The 21,375-nt window shown below is 33.4% G+C and overlaps 2 protein-coding genes across 2 annotated transcripts in view; both read right to left on the bottom strand.

The window, feature by feature from the left end:
- The window catches only part of LOC111058755 (elongation of very long chain fatty acids protein AAEL008004-like), an 82,950-nt gene that overhangs the window by 18,891 nt on the left and 42,684 nt on the right, over positions 1-21,375 (bottom strand). Inside the window, exons 3-4 of the mRNA XM_039439585.1 lie at positions 3,019-3,122; positions 1,738-1,928 (exon numbers count right to left, since the gene is read on the bottom strand). Coding sequence (XP_039295519.1) covers positions 1,738-1,928; positions 3,019-3,079 — 252 coding nt within the window. The 5' untranslated portion in view covers positions 3,080-3,122. The remainder of the gene's footprint in view (positions 1-1,737; positions 1,929-3,018; positions 3,123-21,375) is intronic.
- Positions 7,193-7,957, bottom strand: LOC111062978 (ATP synthase mitochondrial F1 complex assembly factor 1). Its single transcript, XM_022350670.2, has one exon. The coding sequence runs from the start codon at positions 7,955-7,957 to the stop codon at positions 7,193-7,195; it is 765 nt and encodes a 254-aa protein (XP_022206362.2).

Raw genomic sequence — 21,375 nt, 5'->3', positions numbered from 1 at the left:
TAAAAACAAATTTCCTCTAGTTGGAGACTAACCTCATAGAACAGCCACGAGCTAAATATGACTTGAGTAAATATATGCAATTTGGTTTTAAAAATTATTTCTTTGAACCGGTCATTAATATTGGAGACTCAAAGGTAGAACATGTCAAAGAAGCAAATCTTCTAGGTCTGGTAATTGACAGAAGCCTTTCTTGGGATGCTCATATTGAAAAACTTGCCAGCCATATAAGTACTAATTTATTTGCCCTGCGAAACATCATACGCTATGTACCCCTAGACACGGGAAGAGTCCTATATTTTGCATTGATTTATTCACATATTTCTTATGGCATTGAACTTTGGGGAGCTACAACTTTGCAGAACATAAATAAAATATTTATTTTGCAGAAAAGGGCAATAAGATACTTAGCAGGTTTAGGCTTTAACCACACTTGCCGAGATGCATTCAGAAATCTTTCAGTTCTCACAGTTCCTTGTATTTTCATTTATAAAGTGATTATGTTAGTGGTAAAAAATATAAACAGCTTTACAACAAATTCAGATGTACACCATCATAATACCAGGCATAGAAATAATATCAGTGTTCAGTATCATAGACTTTCTCTTTATAAGAAAAAGCCCAGTTATATTGGTGTGAAATTATTGAATAGGCTGCCAACTCATTTAAATCCTAGGACGCATTCCTTTAAAACAGACTTATATAGGTTCTTAGTTGATAAGAGTTACTATAGTATTGACGAATTTTTAAATGGAATGTAGTGTGTTTCAATGTTACTTATGCCAATGTAATTTTAATGTATGATTTACATAATAACTTGCCGTGTGAATTATCTTTTATAAAGTTTTTGACTGTAAATCTTCCTGACGTTATTCAACTGTATGGAAATTTTCTGTATTATTGTTGAATAAAATGAATATTCTACTCTATTCTATTCTATTCTTGAATGAGGTTGTAGATGATTTTAAGCACATTTTTGAAATTTCAAGAATAAAAACAAATTTCCTCTAGTTGGAGACTAACCTCATAGAACAGCCACGAGCTAAATATGACTTGAATGAGGTTGTAGATGATTTTAAGCACATTTTTGAAATTTCAAGAAAAAAATGTTTATTAAATGATTAAAATGTTTTTTGAAATTTCAAGAATAAAAATGTTTATTAAAATGTTTAAATATCAATAATAATGTTTTTGTGATTTTTCTGGCTTCAAATTTATCATGTTTTTTAATATTTTTCAATTTATTAATGCATTTTCAAGTGTAATAATAATTTTTTTCATCTTTCTGATTTTTATATTTTTAGTATAATGTATATTTGGACTGTAAATTTTTGTGATCTTTATAAATGTGTTTTCATAACCTCATTTGGACTATTTTTATCAAAATTAGGGAGAGGAACAGTTTTGGGGTTATCCTGTTGATTTTCTCCCAATCATTAATTTGATGTTGTGATTAAGGAATGTAATAAATGAATGAATGAATGTAATAAAAACAAATTTCTTCTAGTGGAGACTAACCTCATAGAACAGCCACGAGCTGAATATGACTTGAATGAGGTTGTAGATGATTTTAAGCACATTTTAGAAATTTCAAGAATAAAAACAAATTTCCCCTAGTAAAAAACCCACCTCGTAGAACAGCCACGAGTTGAATATGACTTGTATAAGGTTGTAGATGATTTTAAGCACATTTTTGAAATTTCAAGAATAAAAACGGATTTTCTGTGGTTGAAAACTCACCTCATAGAACAGCCACGAGCTGAATATGACTTGTATAAGGTTGTAGATGATGAGTGTGTTCTTGAGCTGGAAGGGTTTCCTCTTCTCCATGAGTTTAGGTCCGACCACTTTTACACAGAACGCGTAGACAAGCACTATGGCAAGGGTGGGTCCTGGACTGCTCATAAGGGGCCAGTCTTTCACTCTGGGATCTGCAAAAATCGAGAGAAAATAATAAATGATCTTATAGACATGAAATTGGATTGAAAACGAAATAAAGGTGATGATCGATTTCTATCCACTGAGAATGTAGGATATGAATGAATGAATTTATTCGCCAAAAACAAAATACAAAAAGCAAATGAGGAGTTTATCAGAGATTGACAATGGTGTAATAACCGAAACCGGTCTTTCTAAGTATCAATAAATCTGTGGTTTTTGACAATTTCTTGGTATTTTTATTTAAGAAAGAGAATTTATATCAGAAATACCATGTAGACAATAGCAATACCATGTAGACATGTAGTAGATATCCCATGGTATAGGGCGTTTAGGTCGCAACTTTTACTGTTATCTCAAGCCGATAGTTCATGCAATAATTCTTTTCCGTGAAGCTGTGTGACTTTGGTGGTCTCTCATATTGTGCCGCTCATACGCAGTCACCCCAACAAAACAGTAAAATTCGACAATAATCAACAGTAATCGGCTTGAAATAACTGTGAAAATTGCGACATAAACGCCTTATACCATGAGATATCTACTTACGCTATTGTTTCTCTATGGTAATACTGACTTTATTGGACTAATTAAGATGACTATTAAATCTAAAATCATTAGTCATCATTAGAATTTTAATGGATTGTGGAAGAGGAAGAGGAGGAATTTTTTCCTCAAATATTTTTAAAACGATGCGTTTATTACCAAGACCTCATGACAGTTTTTCATTTTGGAATCTGCGAAAATGTGGGAAAAATTGGGAGAAATGAAAAAGGACAATAGACTGAGTGAGTTGCACAATAGAATGAGTGATGCAAATAAACTATTATTACATATGGAGGGCAAAGGGGAAAACGATCAAAGTCACTAAATCTTTTTTCTTCTTCTTTTTCTTCTTCTCCTTCTAAGCTGAGAATAATGTTCATTTTTCCCCTGTGCCCTTCATATTTTATGTTGATTTCATTTTTAATTTGACAATACACTATTTTGATTCAACAAACTTGTACGAGAATGAGTAAAAAAAAATTGATTGGTTGATTGACTATAGAAGAAATATATCACATTAAAATTATATAGGTAACTCACCACTTCTGTTCTCCATGACATCCGTGTAGGTGTCTACAACAAAGTTGACTATGAACGACATTTTGGGTGTGTTGGAGGTCACTTAAATTAGAAAGGGCGCCAGTCTGTAAAAAAATCGAGAAAATCTGGATTAGAAACCAAGTCACAACAATTCCAATATAATTATTGGAATAAAAATATAATTATTGGAATAAAAATTAAAAATATACTGTGGAGAAATTCCACAGTATAAATTCTTATTCAACAAATTTTATCAATTATTCCAATATAGTTACAGTAATTAAAATAGTGTATGAATTCGCATTTCAGTATTTAAATATCATAAATATATTAATTTAATGTGGATGAGCATTATTTGAGTATTTCCTATACCATAAATATATTAATTTCTATCTCTTATTCCAATGATATATATTTCCCATCATTATCATCCAACACTTGGATTTATGTACAGTACTTTGATGTTATATTTGAGTTTGAATATTATCTGACCCACTGTGTCAGATGAGAATATTACAGTTGTATTTAACTCATTCAAATTAGATAAATTAACACCAAAAGTTTTCCTTCAGAGTCCTCATTTTTACATTTCAATATTTATTTTTTTCTATTGAGGAAGAGTTCACATTTTTACCTCTTAATATTCCATATTTTTTCTTCTTTATGAACATTCTAAACCTTTACTTCCCAGTGAATTTCCACTCTGCTGAGCAGAAGAAGAATAACATTGGTTCTTATGAGAGGGTTCACACAGTTTTATTCTGCCACTGTGTGAACACTCCCATAAGAGCTAATGCTACTCTTTTTTGGTCCATCAGAGTGGTAATCCATTTAGAAGCAGGGCTTTCGACAAACTTGAGTCAATACTTAGTAGTATAACTAACCTTGGGAAATTATTCTATAATTTTTCAGGATATATCAATTTCTTCATTTTTAGGTGTTGGAATACATTTGAATCTCAAGAGAGTTTGTCAATATACTTTAACCTACTCTAAAACGTGGTACGCCATAGTGGAGTAGGTCAATTTCCACACAGAAAAAACTAAACATGTGGAGGACACATTATAAGAATTTCTTGTAACTAACTATTGTATGTAATCGTAATTTATCTAATTTTTTCTGTAATTTTCTGTAATTTTGTTGTAGTTTTAGTTTTTTTGGGGAATAAACATGAATTTATTTATTTTATTATTTACTTTAGAAGAAATAGACCTATTAAGGAAGAAAAGTTCAGGACCGTTGTTGGGGAATGTTTTCTCAGAGTTAATTTATTATTTATAAATGCTTGAATATTAAGATGAACATAAGGCCATAGAAAAAATATAGCATAAGAAGATATCCCATGGTATAGGACGTTTATGTTCTACCAAATTTCAAGCCGATTATGTCGACGTCTGTTGATTATTACTTTTATACCTTCAGCTTCATCCATTACCCACAATTGTGGGATCGATGGCGTCAAAAATCAAAACACGTACAAAACACATGAAAAAGAAACTGTAACAGTTCAGATGGCAGTGATCCAGTGTTCTCAATAAAAATTCAAAATACTGTTTTGAATACTGTTTTGTCCCATTATATAGGTCGTTTATGTTCCAAATTTCAGGTCGATTTTTGTCAACTCAAGCCAATTACTGTCAACGTCTGTCTATTATTACTGTTTTATTGGGGTGAGAGTGTAAGAACGGCACAGTATGAGAGACTACCAGCGTCACATAGCTCCAAAGAACTACTAGGACTATTGGCTTGTGTTAGCATTGAAAATTTATTCAGAAACGCCCTATACCATGAGATATCTTCTTATGCCATCTTTTCTCTGTGATCAGGCCCAATTCACACTGACGTAACATTGTGCGCCCTTTTTAAATCCCATATAAACATATGGTTCAATGTAAACAGAAGTGGCGGAGCTCCAGTTTGCATTGGACCATATGCTTATTGACCGAACGAAGTGTGGTCTTCAAGATTCAAGTCGACGGTTTGGCATTTCTCTTCATGTTTAAATGTTGCGCATTTACAGCGAAACGAGGTAATAGATTTTCATGAAATTTGACAGTTATGTTCCTCTTTTAGTTGCGCGTCTACGTATATACAAGGTTTTTTGAAATTTTGCATTTCAAGGATAATAATAAAAGGAAAAAGGAGCCTCCTTCATACGCCAATATTAGAGTAAAAATCAGACTATAGAATTATTCATTATAAATCAGCTACCAAGTGATTACACAGATGTGTGGAGAAGACAGTCTATTGCTGTATTTCCATAAGGTCTATAGTTTCAATCAGGTACTTGTCGATGGTGGTACAGGTACTGCGTGAGGTCTACTGTTCACAGAACTACTAGTATAGAAGTGGTAAAAAGTCAGTGCCACGCCACCTCAGTGTGAACTGGGCCTAATATAATAATTGACAATTTTTTTCAAATTACCTGTTTACTGTACGTCTAAGAAGAATCCTCAATATTGTCGAATTTATTTTTCCAACACTAAAGTGTCGACTTGCAACATTATTCAGGTGAAAAATATAATAACTTATCAAGATTTTGATATAGTGAGGTCCACGTTATAATGACAGTATTGATCAACTTTGGTATTGCTATCCTTGTCTATCAACCGACAAAGCCGGTGGTACTATCTTCGAGGTCCACAACGATGGCAATAATGTTTTTGACAGTGTAGAAATATAATTAATTAATGCAGAGAATCGGCATCGCTATTCTTCTATCTTTATCCACTGCCATTATAACGTGGACCACACTATAGTAGCCTATGGGTGGAGATGTTGGGGTATTTTTTTCTCAAAAGTTGAAAGAATAAAACGTTAATGTTGTTAATACCATTATATTTTTTCAAAATCTATTCAAATTACAGAAGCAGGTTTCAAGGCGACAGTTCAGTTGAAGATGTGGCAGGTGTTGAAATGAGACCTGGTTCTGTAATTTAAATATATTTTGAAAAAAATATAGTGGTATTGAGAGCATCAACGTCTTATTCTTCCAATTATAATTCAACGCATATTATTTTGTACTTGATACTATATCTTCCACATAAGTGAGCAAGTCATCATTTTGGAGTTGAAAATTTGATGAGACAATGAAGTTAGAAAAATCAAGTTTTCAATTTTATATCATCTGAATTGTAATGAGAAAATGTAGGCATCATTGACTGGAATGATGTAGCAAATTTGTTATGGTTTGAATGAATTTATTGGTTAATGAAGTAGATATCAAAATTATCCTATTATTTTCTCTTTTATACTTTAAAAATAAATTTATTCATAACTGTAGTTGTGAAATAATTAAATCCAGTCATTGTGGATTAAGTTATATATAGCTTGTGCCAGTTGCACGAAAGCCAGTTGAATGTTAAGTGTGAGAATAATTAAATCCAGTCATTGTGAATCAAGTTATATATACTTTGTGCCAGTTGCAGAAAAGCTGGTTGAATTTTGAGCGTGATTAATTTCACGAGAACCAATCAGAGAAGGCTTTTTTTGAAACGACGGCTTCTCTGATTGGTTCTCCTGGAATTGATCACGGTTAAAATTTAACAGGCTTTTGTACAACTGGGTCTTTGAATTTCAATTACATGAACGTTGTCAATGTTCCTATATATTAAAAAAAACTACAATGTAAATTCGCAATTTATGTACGATTATATTGAGTTGAATTGAGAGATATTGCACAATGATTATTTCAATTTTACATAACTTTCTTTCAAAGTTACAGATTCTTTCAAAGTTACAGGACTACTAGCCCGACAAAAACGTCTACTATATATGAATGTCGCATTGACAGTCCTTCAAGTATCGTTTCAGAGTTTAATTGCTTTGGCATGTCATCAATACATAAAAATGTTAAAGACCTCAAATCATTTAATGTCCAATCAAGTAAACCTTCACATTGATATCACCGCTGTAGTTTTGGAACGAATCCAAAAATTCACGTGACAATCCTTCAATATTTTGTAGTTTTGGGATTTAATCCTTTTTTCCTTTTCCAATCATTCATAATGTAGAATGATACTGTATGTATCAATGTATATATAAATGAATATTAAAGATACTTTACTAATCTTACTACAAGTCCTGTTTTGCAATTTACGGAGTTTTTAAACAGGTTCCAAGTCCATGAACTTATCAGAATGACCAACGAATTATTTCCAAACACGCACACTGTTTAAAACGTAAGGTTTTCCATTTCGGCAATCAAATCCATATGCCTGAAACTTTGCGGGTCATTCGTGAATCTCTCCAGTAATTTTGTTCTTTTCTCGTTATTTTCTCCGTAGTAAAGGTGAAGCTGGTTTGCTAGACACTGCGCCTCCATGGCATTTATCACATTTTTGTCGAATTCTCCTTTCATCAAGACTATTCCTTTTGTTTCTTCAAGATCTGGGAAGTAGATTATAGTTAAACATTCAGGAGCGTTCTCTTTGTGAGCTTGGTAGCTGATCAATGGTGTGAAATGGACTTCATTGCTAGCAAACTGGCAAACTATGAACTCATAACCCTGCTTTCTTGGTAGTGGTAACAAAAATAGCTGATACTTCTCACCTCTTTCCAAGATAATTTTGAATTTCTCAGGAGGAATCACAGCGGCTATGGTGTCCTTAGATTTATGGTACTCCAGCCATAAATCCTTGATTTCGTCGGGAGATTTGTCTTCAACTAATTCAATCTTCATGACATCATCAAGAACTTTTGTTTTAGTAAATGATGTTGATGACGGTTTTGGTTCTCCAACTTGACAAACCTCAGGTCTAGAATCTAAATCCTTTGTGGGTGATGGAGGTTTTTTACTTTTATCCACGGTTTCCAAACGAGAAAGAAAATCTTCTGGGGAAGTCTGTTGAAGAGCTGCAATCTTCTTTGAATATTTGTCAAAATACGGGTTGGTTTTGAGTTCCTCCACAGCTTGCTTGTAGTTAAAGTTCGTTGACATGATGTTTCTTGTCGGGATACAACTTTTTATCACAGAACACTCACGAAAAACTAATAATTTGCGTATAAAACTCCTTGAGTTCACTAAACGAGCCATAACCTCACTTTACAACATCTGTTCTGAAGAAATTCCAATCTCGATACTGCGTTGCAGAGTCGACAGTCGACGTCATATCGACGTTTTTTGTCGACTTCTAAACTCGCTAACCTTGTGGCGGGCAGTTCAAGTTACCGGTATTACAAATCCAGTTCTCCGACAATATTTATGCAGCTATTTCCACATATTATCGTGATTTTGAAAGTATTTCACTTGAAATAGCCAGTCCACTCAAGCCTTCGTGTTATCGTTGACAACATTGATAAGTTGCTGCATAATAAAAACGTTATTCATGAAAGAATTTTGTAGTTATTTTTGAGATCCTGGGGTAGCGATCAAGTTATTTTCAATTCAGTGAGTTGTTGAATGATGTAAGTTATGTCAATCGTTGAACTCTTGGCTTATAATGCAATAAATAGTGTTGTATTAATGAATTTCTGATGAAGAAATAATAATATTGAGTCTTTTGGGACGATTGTTTAAGGTTATACGATATCGAGATTCGGAGTAACGATTCATATTGCCCCACAAATTCATTTCACTTTTGAAATTCACCATTTCTACATAACAAATCATTGGTGAATATTGGTTGAAGGAAACAATAAATCATTTGATTCTCATAGAATTTATCCAGAGATTTTGAATGTTGTGAGAAATCATACTTAGATTGAATTGCTCCGATTGCAATTAATTTAAAATATTTTGATTTCCAAACATCAGTTTCTCTGCCTTGCTATCTGAAGCTTGATTCAGACACAGCAGAGACAATAATATAATTCCCACAAGTTCCAATTAGACTTCCCACACAGCCTGATCGAGCAAGTATGAATAATCACATTAGAAATCATGAGAATTAAAAGCTTAATGAATTCTGTGTTCTCTTATAGGAGTGTTCATACATTGGAAGACTGTAAATATGTGAACACTCTCATAAAAACAAATGGTTTTCATTCTCTGTCAAGCAAAGCAGGTACTACAGATGGAATTAAAAATAGGCTGATTATCAAAGAAGATACTTATTGGAGAGCAGAACTTTAAAGCGATGCATCTAATATAGTGAGGTCCACGTTATAAAGGCAGTATTTCATTAACTTTGGTGTTGCTATCCTTGTTTATCATTCGATATCAGCGCATCCTTTTCTAGCTACACAACATTGCCAGATAATTTTCAACAATGTAGAATTAATAATCAATTAACAAAATATTTCATCTTAATTATTTAAATTCATTATGAAATTATTAAAAATATAATTTCTTGCTTAATAAAATATAATAGATTATTTTAAACGAGAATGAACAGTTAATATTACATCAACAAACCTGTATCAGCTACAGTCTATAGAAGGCATGGACAAGACAGAGGATCGGCAACGATAGAACGTTGTTCTATCTTTCTCCACTGCCATTATAACGTGAACCTCACTTATAGTGGGAATCACTTAGAACCTATTCCACACATCTCCGCAAAAAATTATTCAGAATAATATGATAATATTGAGTTGAATGATATTTTAATCTTTCATCTCTCTTCAATGAAAATGCCACTGTACACACATTCATGAAGTGTGATATATTTCGTAATACTGACTGACATTGGAAATGCTATCACTTCCTCTCTCTCACACACACTCTCTCACTAACTCTCTCTCTCTCTCTCTTGCTCTCATTGTTACGTCACTTCATACTCATTGTTCTAAATCCTCTTCACTTTATAGTTAAGATTCATTTTAGACAGGCAACATAACTCATGACAGGCATCACTCCTTCCCATTCTATTGATGCTGATAATTTGAAGTGAAACGCTCAATATTAACGAACCGCTCTCATCGTCTATCCTTTCAAGATGCGTTCAATTGTTTTCAAAAACTGTACGGTTTTATTTTGCACAGTGACTGGCTTCACGTATATATAGCTCTTCAGATTTCTTCTCCATCTTTAAAATAATAGTTATTCTTCATCTCTGTAACCTTCTGCTACTTCTTCTTCTTCTTCTCTTCTTCTTCTTCTTCTTCTTCTTCTTCTTCTTCTTCTTCTTCTTCTTCTTCTTCTTCTTCTCCTCTCTTCTTCTACTCCTCTTTCTCATGACTTCTTCCTCTCCTCATCATGTCTTCTTCTTCTCCTTTTCCTTCTCCTTCTGCCTTCTTCTTCTTCTCTTCCCTTCTCTCTTCTCCTTCTCTTGTCTGCTTCTTCTACTTCTCCTGTCTTTTTTCTTCTCTTCCCTTCTCTCTTTTTCTCCTCCTTCTTTTGTCTTCTTCTCTTCCTTCTCCTGTATTTTTCTTCTCCTTCCTCTTCTCCTATCTTCTTCTCTTGTCTTCTTCGTCTTCTTCTCCTCCTTCTCCTGTCTTCTTCTTCTTCTTTTCCTCCTCCTTCCTTTTCTTTCCTCTTCTTCTCCCATTATTGATTCTCATACTTTTGAATCACGGTTAAATCTTACAAGCAGGCTTTTGAGCAGCCCAGTCTATATCTATACTATAATAAAGTAAAGAGCTGACTCATGCACGTACGGGATAGGATAATTATGTTTGACGCATCATCACGTCTGAACTACTCAACTCATTAACTTGAAATTTTGCATATAGATTCTTAATTAACCGAGGATGGTTATAGGCATATTTTAATCAATCTTTCAAGATTTCAGAACGTTAAGTTTTCAGTTTGTCATGTTTCAAAATAGACCCCTGCGGGTTACCTGCTAGCCTCAACTATATTATGTGATACAGTATCACCCCTTTCGTAGCAACCGAGCCTATAGTAATATTATCCTGAATCAGAGAGAACTCCTATATATAGGTTGTGTTCTGTGTCCGTATCTTCGACATGATACAATATCACTCAGTTTTGTATCAAATGAGTCAGCCAGCCCTTTCTAGCGACCTAAACTTTAACTACATTAAGCTTCTCTCTACCATGATTTCCGTAACCAGAATTTTCTAATGGCTATTTTTTCTATTAGAATCAGAGAAGGCCTTTTAGAAAAGACAGCTTCTCTGATTGGTTCTCGTGAGATTAATCACAGTTAAAATTTAACCAGCTTTTGTGCAACCGGCACTCACAGTCCCCTGCAACAGCACCCCTGTTATATGACACAGCTACAAGATAACATTTTCAATTCATCTTGTTCAAGTCATGATTCATTGGATATGGGAATAATATTATGATTTCTCTCCATTTTTTATTAAAATTGATACACTATTATGGATAAGGCTAGCTAGATTTCAAGATCCACCTCAAACGACTATGAATGTAGTTTGTTCAAGATAAGCGAGATAACAGACAAGGTAACATTCGAACAAAATTCGAAACGAAACAGGTCCCATTATCGAACCTTGTGGCACCCCAACCCAAACTGGTTCCATCTACAACAATAATTCAAATTACTCGAACACCTTGCCACAACTAACCAACATCTATCAAGGCCACAATCCAGTGTGTCCCGTCCTATGACGAGGAAGTTACACTGCTTCATAGATATTACAACTTTTTTTCGTAGATCTTTCAAACGCTTTCTACAAAAAATTACTTTTCACATTATGAGACTGCACTATGATGAGGAAGTCACACAACTTCATAGATACTATAGTGAGGTCCACGTTATAATGGCAGTGGAGAAAGATAGAAGAACAATGTTGCCGATCCTCAATCTTGTCAATGCCTTCTATAGACGGTAGCTGATACAGGTTTATTAATACTATACTATTAAACAATCAATTTCTGTTTATATGTTTGGATGTTTATATTTTCATATTATTATCTGTATGTGACCGAATCTCGGAAACGGCTTCAACGATTCTCACGAAATTTGCAACAAAGTAGGTTTATGATATGAAAATTTGATTGCACAAGGTCTCAACCCTGGGATAACTCTCGCTAGAGGACATACGTCCTTGGAAAAACAGCTGGAGATTTTGTCATCTGTCGGTACCGTAATGGAAGTGAGTGAACGAGTGCATGTGTGGGATCATTCAGCTGATCTCACGAGAAGAAAAATTCAGCAAGAAAAACTTATGTTCGTTCATTTCTTTTTTTTAGAAAACATGTTTACTTTAGAAAAACCAAAAAAAGTAACTAGATGCTGTTAGTGTAGAATAGTACATGTTAACAAATATTGTAGCAAACATAGTATATCATTCTAAATTGAATTCATAGTATATCTATTTGTAATGGATGAAGTGTGAATAAATTGATATTTTGATGAGTGATAGTAGCTTAACCTAGATTTTGATTTGGATTGTAGTATACATTTAAAAAGGGACAGTTTTGGGCATAAGCCTGTTGTGCCTCCTCATATAACTGTGAAAATAATTGTACGACTGAGAAAATGAATGAATAAATATAAACTATAAATTCGATCTTTTGTTACAAATTTTCTATGCTATACACTCCAGAGCAAAGCTCGGTCCCCCAATATTGTGATATTAATAGTTCATTCTCCTTCAAAATAATAAATTATATTTTATTAAACATGAAAATTATATTCTTCAATAATTTCATATTGAGTTTTCATAATTGAAATTATATATTTTGTTAATTAATTATCAATTCTACATTGTTAAAAGACGATCTGACAACAGAACAAAGCGAGAAAGAGATAGCGCTATCCGTTGTGTTGAATGATAGACAAGGATAGCAATACCATTGCTAATCAAACACTGCCTTTATAACGTGGACCTTACTATACACGTTTTTTTGTAGATATTTGAAACGCATTCGTCAACAATTACTGGTCACAAATGAGGCTTCACTTGCGTCATGTGAGAATTGATTGAAACCAGCTGTTCAGCCAGAAATGTCCTCAATTATCAACCTCAGTTGATGGGATTCAATTAAGGAAAACGCACCGAAAATCAATCTAGACTCAATTGATGAGGATCGTGGTATGTATTAGGCCCTATGGTATTCCTAATCTAAATCACGAAATAAGGAAACCAAGTGTTCTTCCTCATCCAAATCACGGCTTAGAGAAGACGATGGCTTCCTTCTCCTGTGTCTAAATACTCCTCTAATAATACCTCATCTAATAAGAGTAATCCTCACCCAATTAAACCGCAATTCTAGTAATGAGGCTATAGCATAAAGAAACATAGGTTATAGAATAGGTTATAGCATATTGTTTCTCTAGAAATAAAATTATTCAATAAGGTACCACTAGACGCTAGAAATGTTACCTTTAGAAGATTTAAATATATAATGCTCACGTTCCTGAAAGCCAAACCACTTTATTCACTTCAAGAATGGCATGATCTGAGTATGGAGAGCCTTTTTTTCATGACTTATTTCACTGCTTGAATGTAATTCTAGGCTATGTCTATTTAAGTATTATTCATGTATAGAACTCATATGTCTCTTTTCTGTATAGGGCTACTTTCTATAGAAATAGAAATGAAAATAAAAATCACAGTACCTACCCTTTTGAATAATTACTCAATCACAACAGTCATGTTTTGGACATTGATACCATTTTTAAGTGATATGAAGTAAATAAATAAATACTGCTGGAAGACTTGTTAGTGTATTCGTATGATTTCATGAACTAAAACTATAAATTATGGATTTAAATTCGCATTTCTAGAACTCATATATTTTGTGTAAGCTTATTGTTATGTGTGTTCAAACTCCATGTTGATTTGTGTGAATTGCTTTATTCTGTATTTATCAGTGTGACTATTGTATGAATATTGTATGTATTTTGCTTCTTGATGACTATGTCTATTGCCTTAAGTGTTTAATGACAATAAAGAATTCTATTCTATGCTTATAGTTTCTTTATAGATTATAACATAGGTTATAGCATATTGTTTCTCTATGGTTATAGTTTCTCTATAGGTTATAGCATATTGTTTCTCTATAGTGAGATTCTCTCCAAAATTTCAGCAATCGATGTATAGGAATCGATGTTGATTATCTATAGTGAGGTCCACGTTATAATGGCAGTGTTTGATTAGCAATGGTATAGCTATCCTTGACTATCATTCAACAAAGCGGATAGCGCTATCTCTTTCTCGCTTTGCTCTGTTGTCAGATCGTCTTTTAACAATGTAGAATTAATAATTAATTAACAAAATATTTCATCCTAATTATGAAAATTCATTAAGAAATATTGAGAAAAAAATAATTGATTTTTTGTGTAGTTGAGGAGTTGATATTGTGGTAATTATTCATATTGAATGAAAAAGACTAAGAAATTGTCAAAAAAACCACTGATTTATTGATAATTAGAGAGACCGGTTTCGGTTATTACACCATTGTCAATCTCTGATAAACAGTTTATCAGGTGTAATAACCGAAACCGGTCTTTATAATTATCAATAAATCAGTGGTTTTTTGACAATTTCTTAGTCTTTTTCATTCAATAAACAGTTTAACAGAGATAAACAGAGAGATGAACAGTTTATCACAGATTGACAATGGTGTAATAACGGAAACCGGTCTTTCTAATTATCAATAAATCAGTGGTTTTTTGACAATTTCTTAGTCTTTTTCATTCAAATAATTGATTATTTCAAACGTGAATGAACAGTTGATATTACATCAATAAACCTGTTTAAGCTACCGTCTATAGAAGGCATTGACAAAACAGATGATCGGCAACATTGTTCTCCCATCTTTCTCCACTGCCATTATAATGTGGACCCCACTACAGGAAGCATTGGCTGACAGCTTTGATATTGATGTAATGCTGACATTTTGAAGTGAACCCCACTGGGAAGTAATCAGAATGGAATCGTTTTCGGTTAGATAAATTACAGACGTGATCATTGTCTTACAGGTAATTGCTTATCGGACGGTTTTCCTCGTTTTTGATAAACATCTTCTCACAGCAATTCCAGGTACGCTCTGAATAATTATTAGCGGTCGCCAATTTGCGGTCTCTGTACAATGGAGATTGTCTACAGTGAGGTAATATTACAGTGGAATTTAGCCGCTCGAACAAGTGATCTATCATCCTTCGGATTTAGGTTAGGTTAGGTTAGGTTAGGTTAGGTTAGGTTAGGTTAGGTTAGGTTAGGTTAGCGTTAGGTTAGCGTTAGGTTAGCGTTAGGTAGGTTAGGTTAGGTTAGGTTCGGTTAGGTTAGGTTAGGTTAGGTTAGGTTAGGTAAGGTTAGGTTAGCGTAGGTATTCATCTATTCAATGCATTGCCAACACATTCAACCTGTCAAACGCTTGAAAAACTGAGAGTTCAGTTGAAGCCAGAACTGGAAGAACAGTAGTGTTTTATTCGATTCAGGAGTTTTTCAGCTGCTTTAGTTCACGGTGATTTTTCGTAGGACTTTGAGAGTATATGACTAACAATCTGTTTTATAAATGTACAATTCAAGTTGAATAATGTAAATGATTGACAAGTCCATATACCCCTTTGAGAGGAGGTCAGTGGCTGCTGAACTATCTATCTATCTATTATAGATGAGAAGATATTCCATGATTTGTAGAATTAATTCAAAGTTTGGGAGCTTTGTATTAAATTGATATGGTACTGTATCATATTTTGTTGTTACTGAATCAATTATAGTGATACCATAGAAAAAATATAACATAAAAAGATTTCCCATGGTTTGTAGAATTCATTCAAAGGTTGGAAGCTTTGTATCAAATTGATAAGATACTGTATCATATTGTGTTGATACTGTATCATTCATGGTGATACCATAGAGAAAAGATAGCATAATATAAGAAGATATTCCCATCCCATGGTATTGATAATCTATGCTCCAAATTTCAAGCCGGTTTTTGTAAACTCAAGCCGATTACTGTCGAATTTTATCTATTACTACTGTTTTGTTGGGGTGAAAGTTTAAGAACGGCACAGTATGAGAGACTACCAGCATCACATAGCTCTTCACGAGAAATAACTACACTGAATTTTATGTTTGGTTGTTTCAATGCTGTTCGTGCGAATACTGTATAATTTTTGAAAAAGGAATTTCGAAAAACTCTCTGAGTAGTAGCATATTAATTCCAAATCTTGAAGACCTCACAAGAATAATAACTATTCAATTCAATAATAGGGGATTGAACTCAATTCAATTCAATTTCTTTATTCCAATATAAATTAAACTAAATTCTAGAAGCATATCAGTTGTTCATCTTGGAGACCTAAAAAGAATTAATATGTACGTGATTTCTGGTCATACTTCCCTGATTATCTTCTATAATAATTGATAAAGATGAACTTTCGTTATTCTGATGATAATTCCTCTTTCAAGATCATGCTCCAAGTTTATCGAACTGAACTGGCTGATTGTTTCTTGTGAAAACTGTGAAGACGGTTATCAATCCAAGAAGCATGGCATGATACGTTTTATGTATGAGTTCCCACAATTTAATAATGCATTACTGCATACAATTTGATGCGATTTCATTTACCACTGCAACAACTACTAATTAGAAATCACACTGCAATTAGATGGAATGGATTGATAATACTAAATTACAACTTAGAAGTCTTTTGAACTTACTTGAACCGGACCTGTCCTGTTTAATTGGTGGCCATTCGAATCTCTTGAAAGTTATTCGGGTATATCTTTTGATAATTCAAAATTAATATTAGATTAATCAATATTTTCTTCAAGAAGCTGAGTTATATACTTCATTTTCTAAAATATAATAAAGGAAAGAATTGGATTATACAGATACGGAAAAGGAAATTCACGAATGACGCATCATCACGTCTCAACTACTCAACTGATTAACTTTAAATTTTTGCCTATAGATTACCGAGGATGGTTATAGGACTATTATAGACAGATAGATCTCTGGAGAGTATGATTTCTTAATGCTTTTACTTTATTTTCTCGTCAAATGAAAGTTTGGAGTGTAATTTTATAGCAGTTTCATACCGGCCAGTACGGGGTTGAATAATACGAGCGTTACGGACGAACGGTGGGTCCACAAAATATCTACTCCGAAATGTGCTCTCTATAGTCAACAACAAGAGGGAAGGCTCAAATCAAGAAAATTGTCATACTCTCCAACTATTATTGAACAATAGAAAAATCATGAAGGAAGAAATATTGCCACCTTTATAAACAAAAATCTGGTGTGGCGCACTCACACAACTTTCCTTGCCGTTATGAAAATTGATCAACTCTGACGCTAGTGTTCCCGCGCATATCAAATCTACTATTCTAAGATCTGAGACAGCTGGTGACAGGTCAATAGCGCTGCAGACACACGAAGTCTGCTATCTCTTCATAGTGAATGATTTAATAGAATCAACAGTTGCCAACAGTTTGCAATTGAATTATCTTATTTTCTCGCATTTCGAGCTTATTTTCAATTTTAGGTGAGAATGTTACTGAACATTAATTGTAGAGATTTTCATGCTGAATCTTTTCCACTTGAATTTTCTAGTTTTTAATTGTATCTGAAGACTGATAATTGGGAATCTAAAATCAAACTTTGCATAGATGAGGCGGTGCTCCTGAAATTTTTACAGATATGGGACTTGTGGCAGTCGATAGAGCTTATCAATGGCTTATCAAATATTTCAGGTATGAATTTGATCAAAATCGTTGGAGCCGTTTTCAATAAAATCGCGAAAAACCCTGTTTTTGACAACATTTTCGCCATTTCAGCCGCCATTTTGAATTGCATTGATCGAAATTGTTCGTGTCGGATCCTCATAGTGAAAGGACCTTAAGTTCCAAATTTCAAGTCATTCCATTGATTGGGAGATGAGATATCGTGTACACAGACGCACATACACTCATACACACACACACACATACAGACCAATACTCAAAAACCACTTTTTTGGACTCAGGGGACCTTGAAACGTATAGAAATTTAGAAATTGGGGTACCTTAATTTTTTTCGGAAAGCAATACTTTCCTTACCTATGGTAATAGGGCAAGGAAAGTAAAAGGACAACCCTTTCCGATCCCATCAACCTGTTGCATTTTCTACCTTCAGGTAGTTGGACCCGCCAGATATCTCAAACCGAATTAATAAATAATATTGAATATTAAAACCCGTGACATCGTTAGTGAGGTTGATTTTAAACTATAAACATTCCATAAGAACGACATAAAATGCTCAACCATTAAAACTTTCATTAAAAACAATTTTCTAAGTTTCGGTTGCAGAAAAACCAGTTAAATTCTAATCCTGATTAATTACACGAGAACCAATCAGAGAAGCCTTCTTTTCAAAAACGCCTTCTCTGATTGGTTCTCGTGAATTAATCAATATCAAAATTAAACCAGCACTTGTGCAACCGGGCCAGACAGTTGAAAGTGAATCTCATTATTAACACGTGACTAAACAATCATCTCGGTTACCATGGTAACCATCAGCTGATTACGTAAACAATACTTGACGTAACCAAGTCAAATGACTGCAAGTGAATTATCTGTAGACGTGTTTGAGCTATTGATATGATAGGAGGAGCAAATAATAATGATATGAACACTGAGGAAAAAGAATGAGACAGAGAATAATAATAGTATGAAAACAGGAGAGAGAGAATGGAACAGAGATTAATAATAATATGAGAATGGAAGAGAGAGGATAGATGTGAGGAGGTGAGTTCGAGGGACAAATTGAAATAATTTGATAATAAAGGTAAATTCAATACGGTGATATTTACTGGTATGAATATAAATTATAATATATTATTACAAATATAATAATGATATGAAAACTGAGGAAAGAGAATGAGACAGAGAATAATAATAGTATGAAAACAGGAGAGAGAGAATGAAACAGATTAATAATAATATGAAAACAGGAGAGAGAGGATAGATGTGAGAAGATGAATTGGTGACACAAATTGAAATAATTTGATAATAAAGGTAAATTTAATAGAATGATATTTACTGGAAGCATTGGCTAAATGAGAAGCATTGATGTTATTATCATAAGGAATGCTGACAAAATATATCTCATTATATTGATTGATTGATTGATTGATTGATTGAGTACTTTATTTATGTAGATTACAATATATACTGTCTTATACACTTATATACAATAGCTTACAATACAGCAAAATTATAGATGAATTTACATGATATAGACTAAGAAAATAATTATTGAACTGTATATGATATGAAAAAGCAATTTGTAATATAAAAACTATAGATAATAATCATATTGTTATGCATCTACATAAATTGGCGGAGCTTTGGACATATCAATGTCCATTCTTCGGAAAGAATATTAAAAATATCCTCCCCACTAACTCTCTACCAAATTGAAGAGATAGAAAGAGAGAGAGAGATTGAATCGTAGAAATAATTTGATGAGAAATTACTGAGAAAGAAAAATAAGATGATTTGATAAGGAAAGGAATACTGTAGCCTGAATACAGTATTATTACAGAAAGACTCACGTTATACTATAATGAGGTCCACGTTATAATGGCAGTGGAGAAAGATAGGAGAACAACATTGCCGAACCTCTGTCTTGTCAATGCCTTCTATAGACATAATTATTAATTATTATTTAACGAAAATCCTAAATAAATGCTGTAAATCACCCCGAAGACTTCTGCTACTGCAGACATTGACAACAGGGTTAACAGCTAGATGAAAATTCGATGAGAACTACCATCCAAAAATTAGTTGCCAGCCCGGGAATCGAACCCGGTACCTCCCAATTGCTAGTCAGGAATACTTACCCTTACACCAAACTGACAATCTCTGGATAGGAGCACTCATTTTATACGAAGCCATAGCGGCCAACTAGTTACAGATGGCATTCTCTATTTAATTCCTTCTATAGACGGTAGCTGATACAGGTTTATTGATGTAATATTAAATGTTCATTCTCGTTTAAAATTATCAATGATATTTTATTAAGCAAGAAATTATATTTTTCAATAATATCATAATGAATTTTCATAATTAGGATGAAATAGTTTGTCAATTAATTATCAATTAAACATTGTTAAAAGACGATCTGGCAACAGAGGAAAGCGAGAAAGAGATAGCGCTATTCGGTTTGTTGAATGATAGACAAGGATAGCAATACTATTACTAATCAAACATTGCCATCATAACGTGGACCTCACTATGGTACCTGCATTCCTTACGAATTACATAGCTGATTCCCATTCTACAGATGCTGACAATTTAATCTCATTTGATGTGAATAAGATACTGTAAATAAAGTGGAAAGCATGAATTAGGTAATGTAATAGGTATGATGTAAATACGATAATATTGTTTGAAGTATGACTCAGGCAATATGTGATAGAAATAATGTCATGATGAAAGTGAAGATGTTTATGTAATTTGGGATGATTTTTTCTCAGAGTCTTCAATATTTTATAGAACATAATTTAAATCACAAACTGATAGACGGTTGGGATATCAGTGTGCGGTTTTCGCCATTCATTTTCTCTTGGAACTACATCAAAATCACTCTTTCCTATCGAAATCATCTATCACATGACCACCTTCTGAAACAATGGATTTGAAACCATGGGTTTGGATTCATATTTCTGTTGTTTTTGAGTGAAAAAGAACTAAATTTCAGAAAAGTGGAATCATAACCTCATTTCGGACTTCTAAATTATTATCTAAATTTGGGAGAGAAATAGTACAAGGAGTATCCTTAGTTTTTCTCTCCCATTCAGTGTTTCTTGTAAAAATTAGAGTAATAAAATAAATAAATAAAATATGAGGGACAAAGATTTTAAATCGAGAGAGTAATCTCCCATTCCAAATAGGATCCCCAATGAAACCCACTATCAAATTATTCTTTTGGAAGAAATATTTAGCAGTTTTCATAATTTTTACAAACTCTCTATAATAAAACGCTGGGGGTTTCAAAGATTACAATACAACAGTTATTGAGCGAGTTCTCCAACCCAGGGGAATGAGTTCACTTACTCTACATCTTGGGAATACAGTGGATTTGTCATATTTTAAAAAATAATATTTTTTTCTATTCATGTCATGCGAATTTTTTCCCGCATGGTTACAGCACCAGTCAGTTAATCGGTGAGGGGTCGGTTTGACCCAACCAGTCGGTTTTGCCCAATTTTCCCCTAAGTTTACTCACTCTACATCTTCAAAATACAGTGGATTTGTCCTATTTTACAAAAATAGTAGTCTATTTTTTTCTATTCATGTCACGCGAATTTTTTTCCGCATGGTTACAGCACTAGTCAGTCAATCGGTGAGGGGTCGGTCAGTTTGACCCAACCAGTCGGTTTTGCCCCATTTTCCCCTAAGTTTACTTACTCTACATCTTCAGAATACAGAGGATTTGTCCTATTTTACAAAAATAGTATTTTTTTCTATTCATGTCACGCTCTCTTATTATAGTGAGATCAACTTGAAACTTTCAGATTGAGAATTCCTTATGAATAGACACCA

This window comes from Nilaparvata lugens, chromosome 13 (assembly GCF_014356525.2).
Source record: "Nilaparvata lugens isolate BPH chromosome 13, ASM1435652v1, whole genome shotgun sequence".
NCBI lineage: Eukaryota > Metazoa > Arthropoda > Insecta > Hemiptera > Delphacidae > Nilaparvata > Nilaparvata lugens.
The sequence above is the reverse complement of the archived record's forward strand: the minus strand, read 5'-3'. Positions and strand labels throughout refer to the sequence as shown.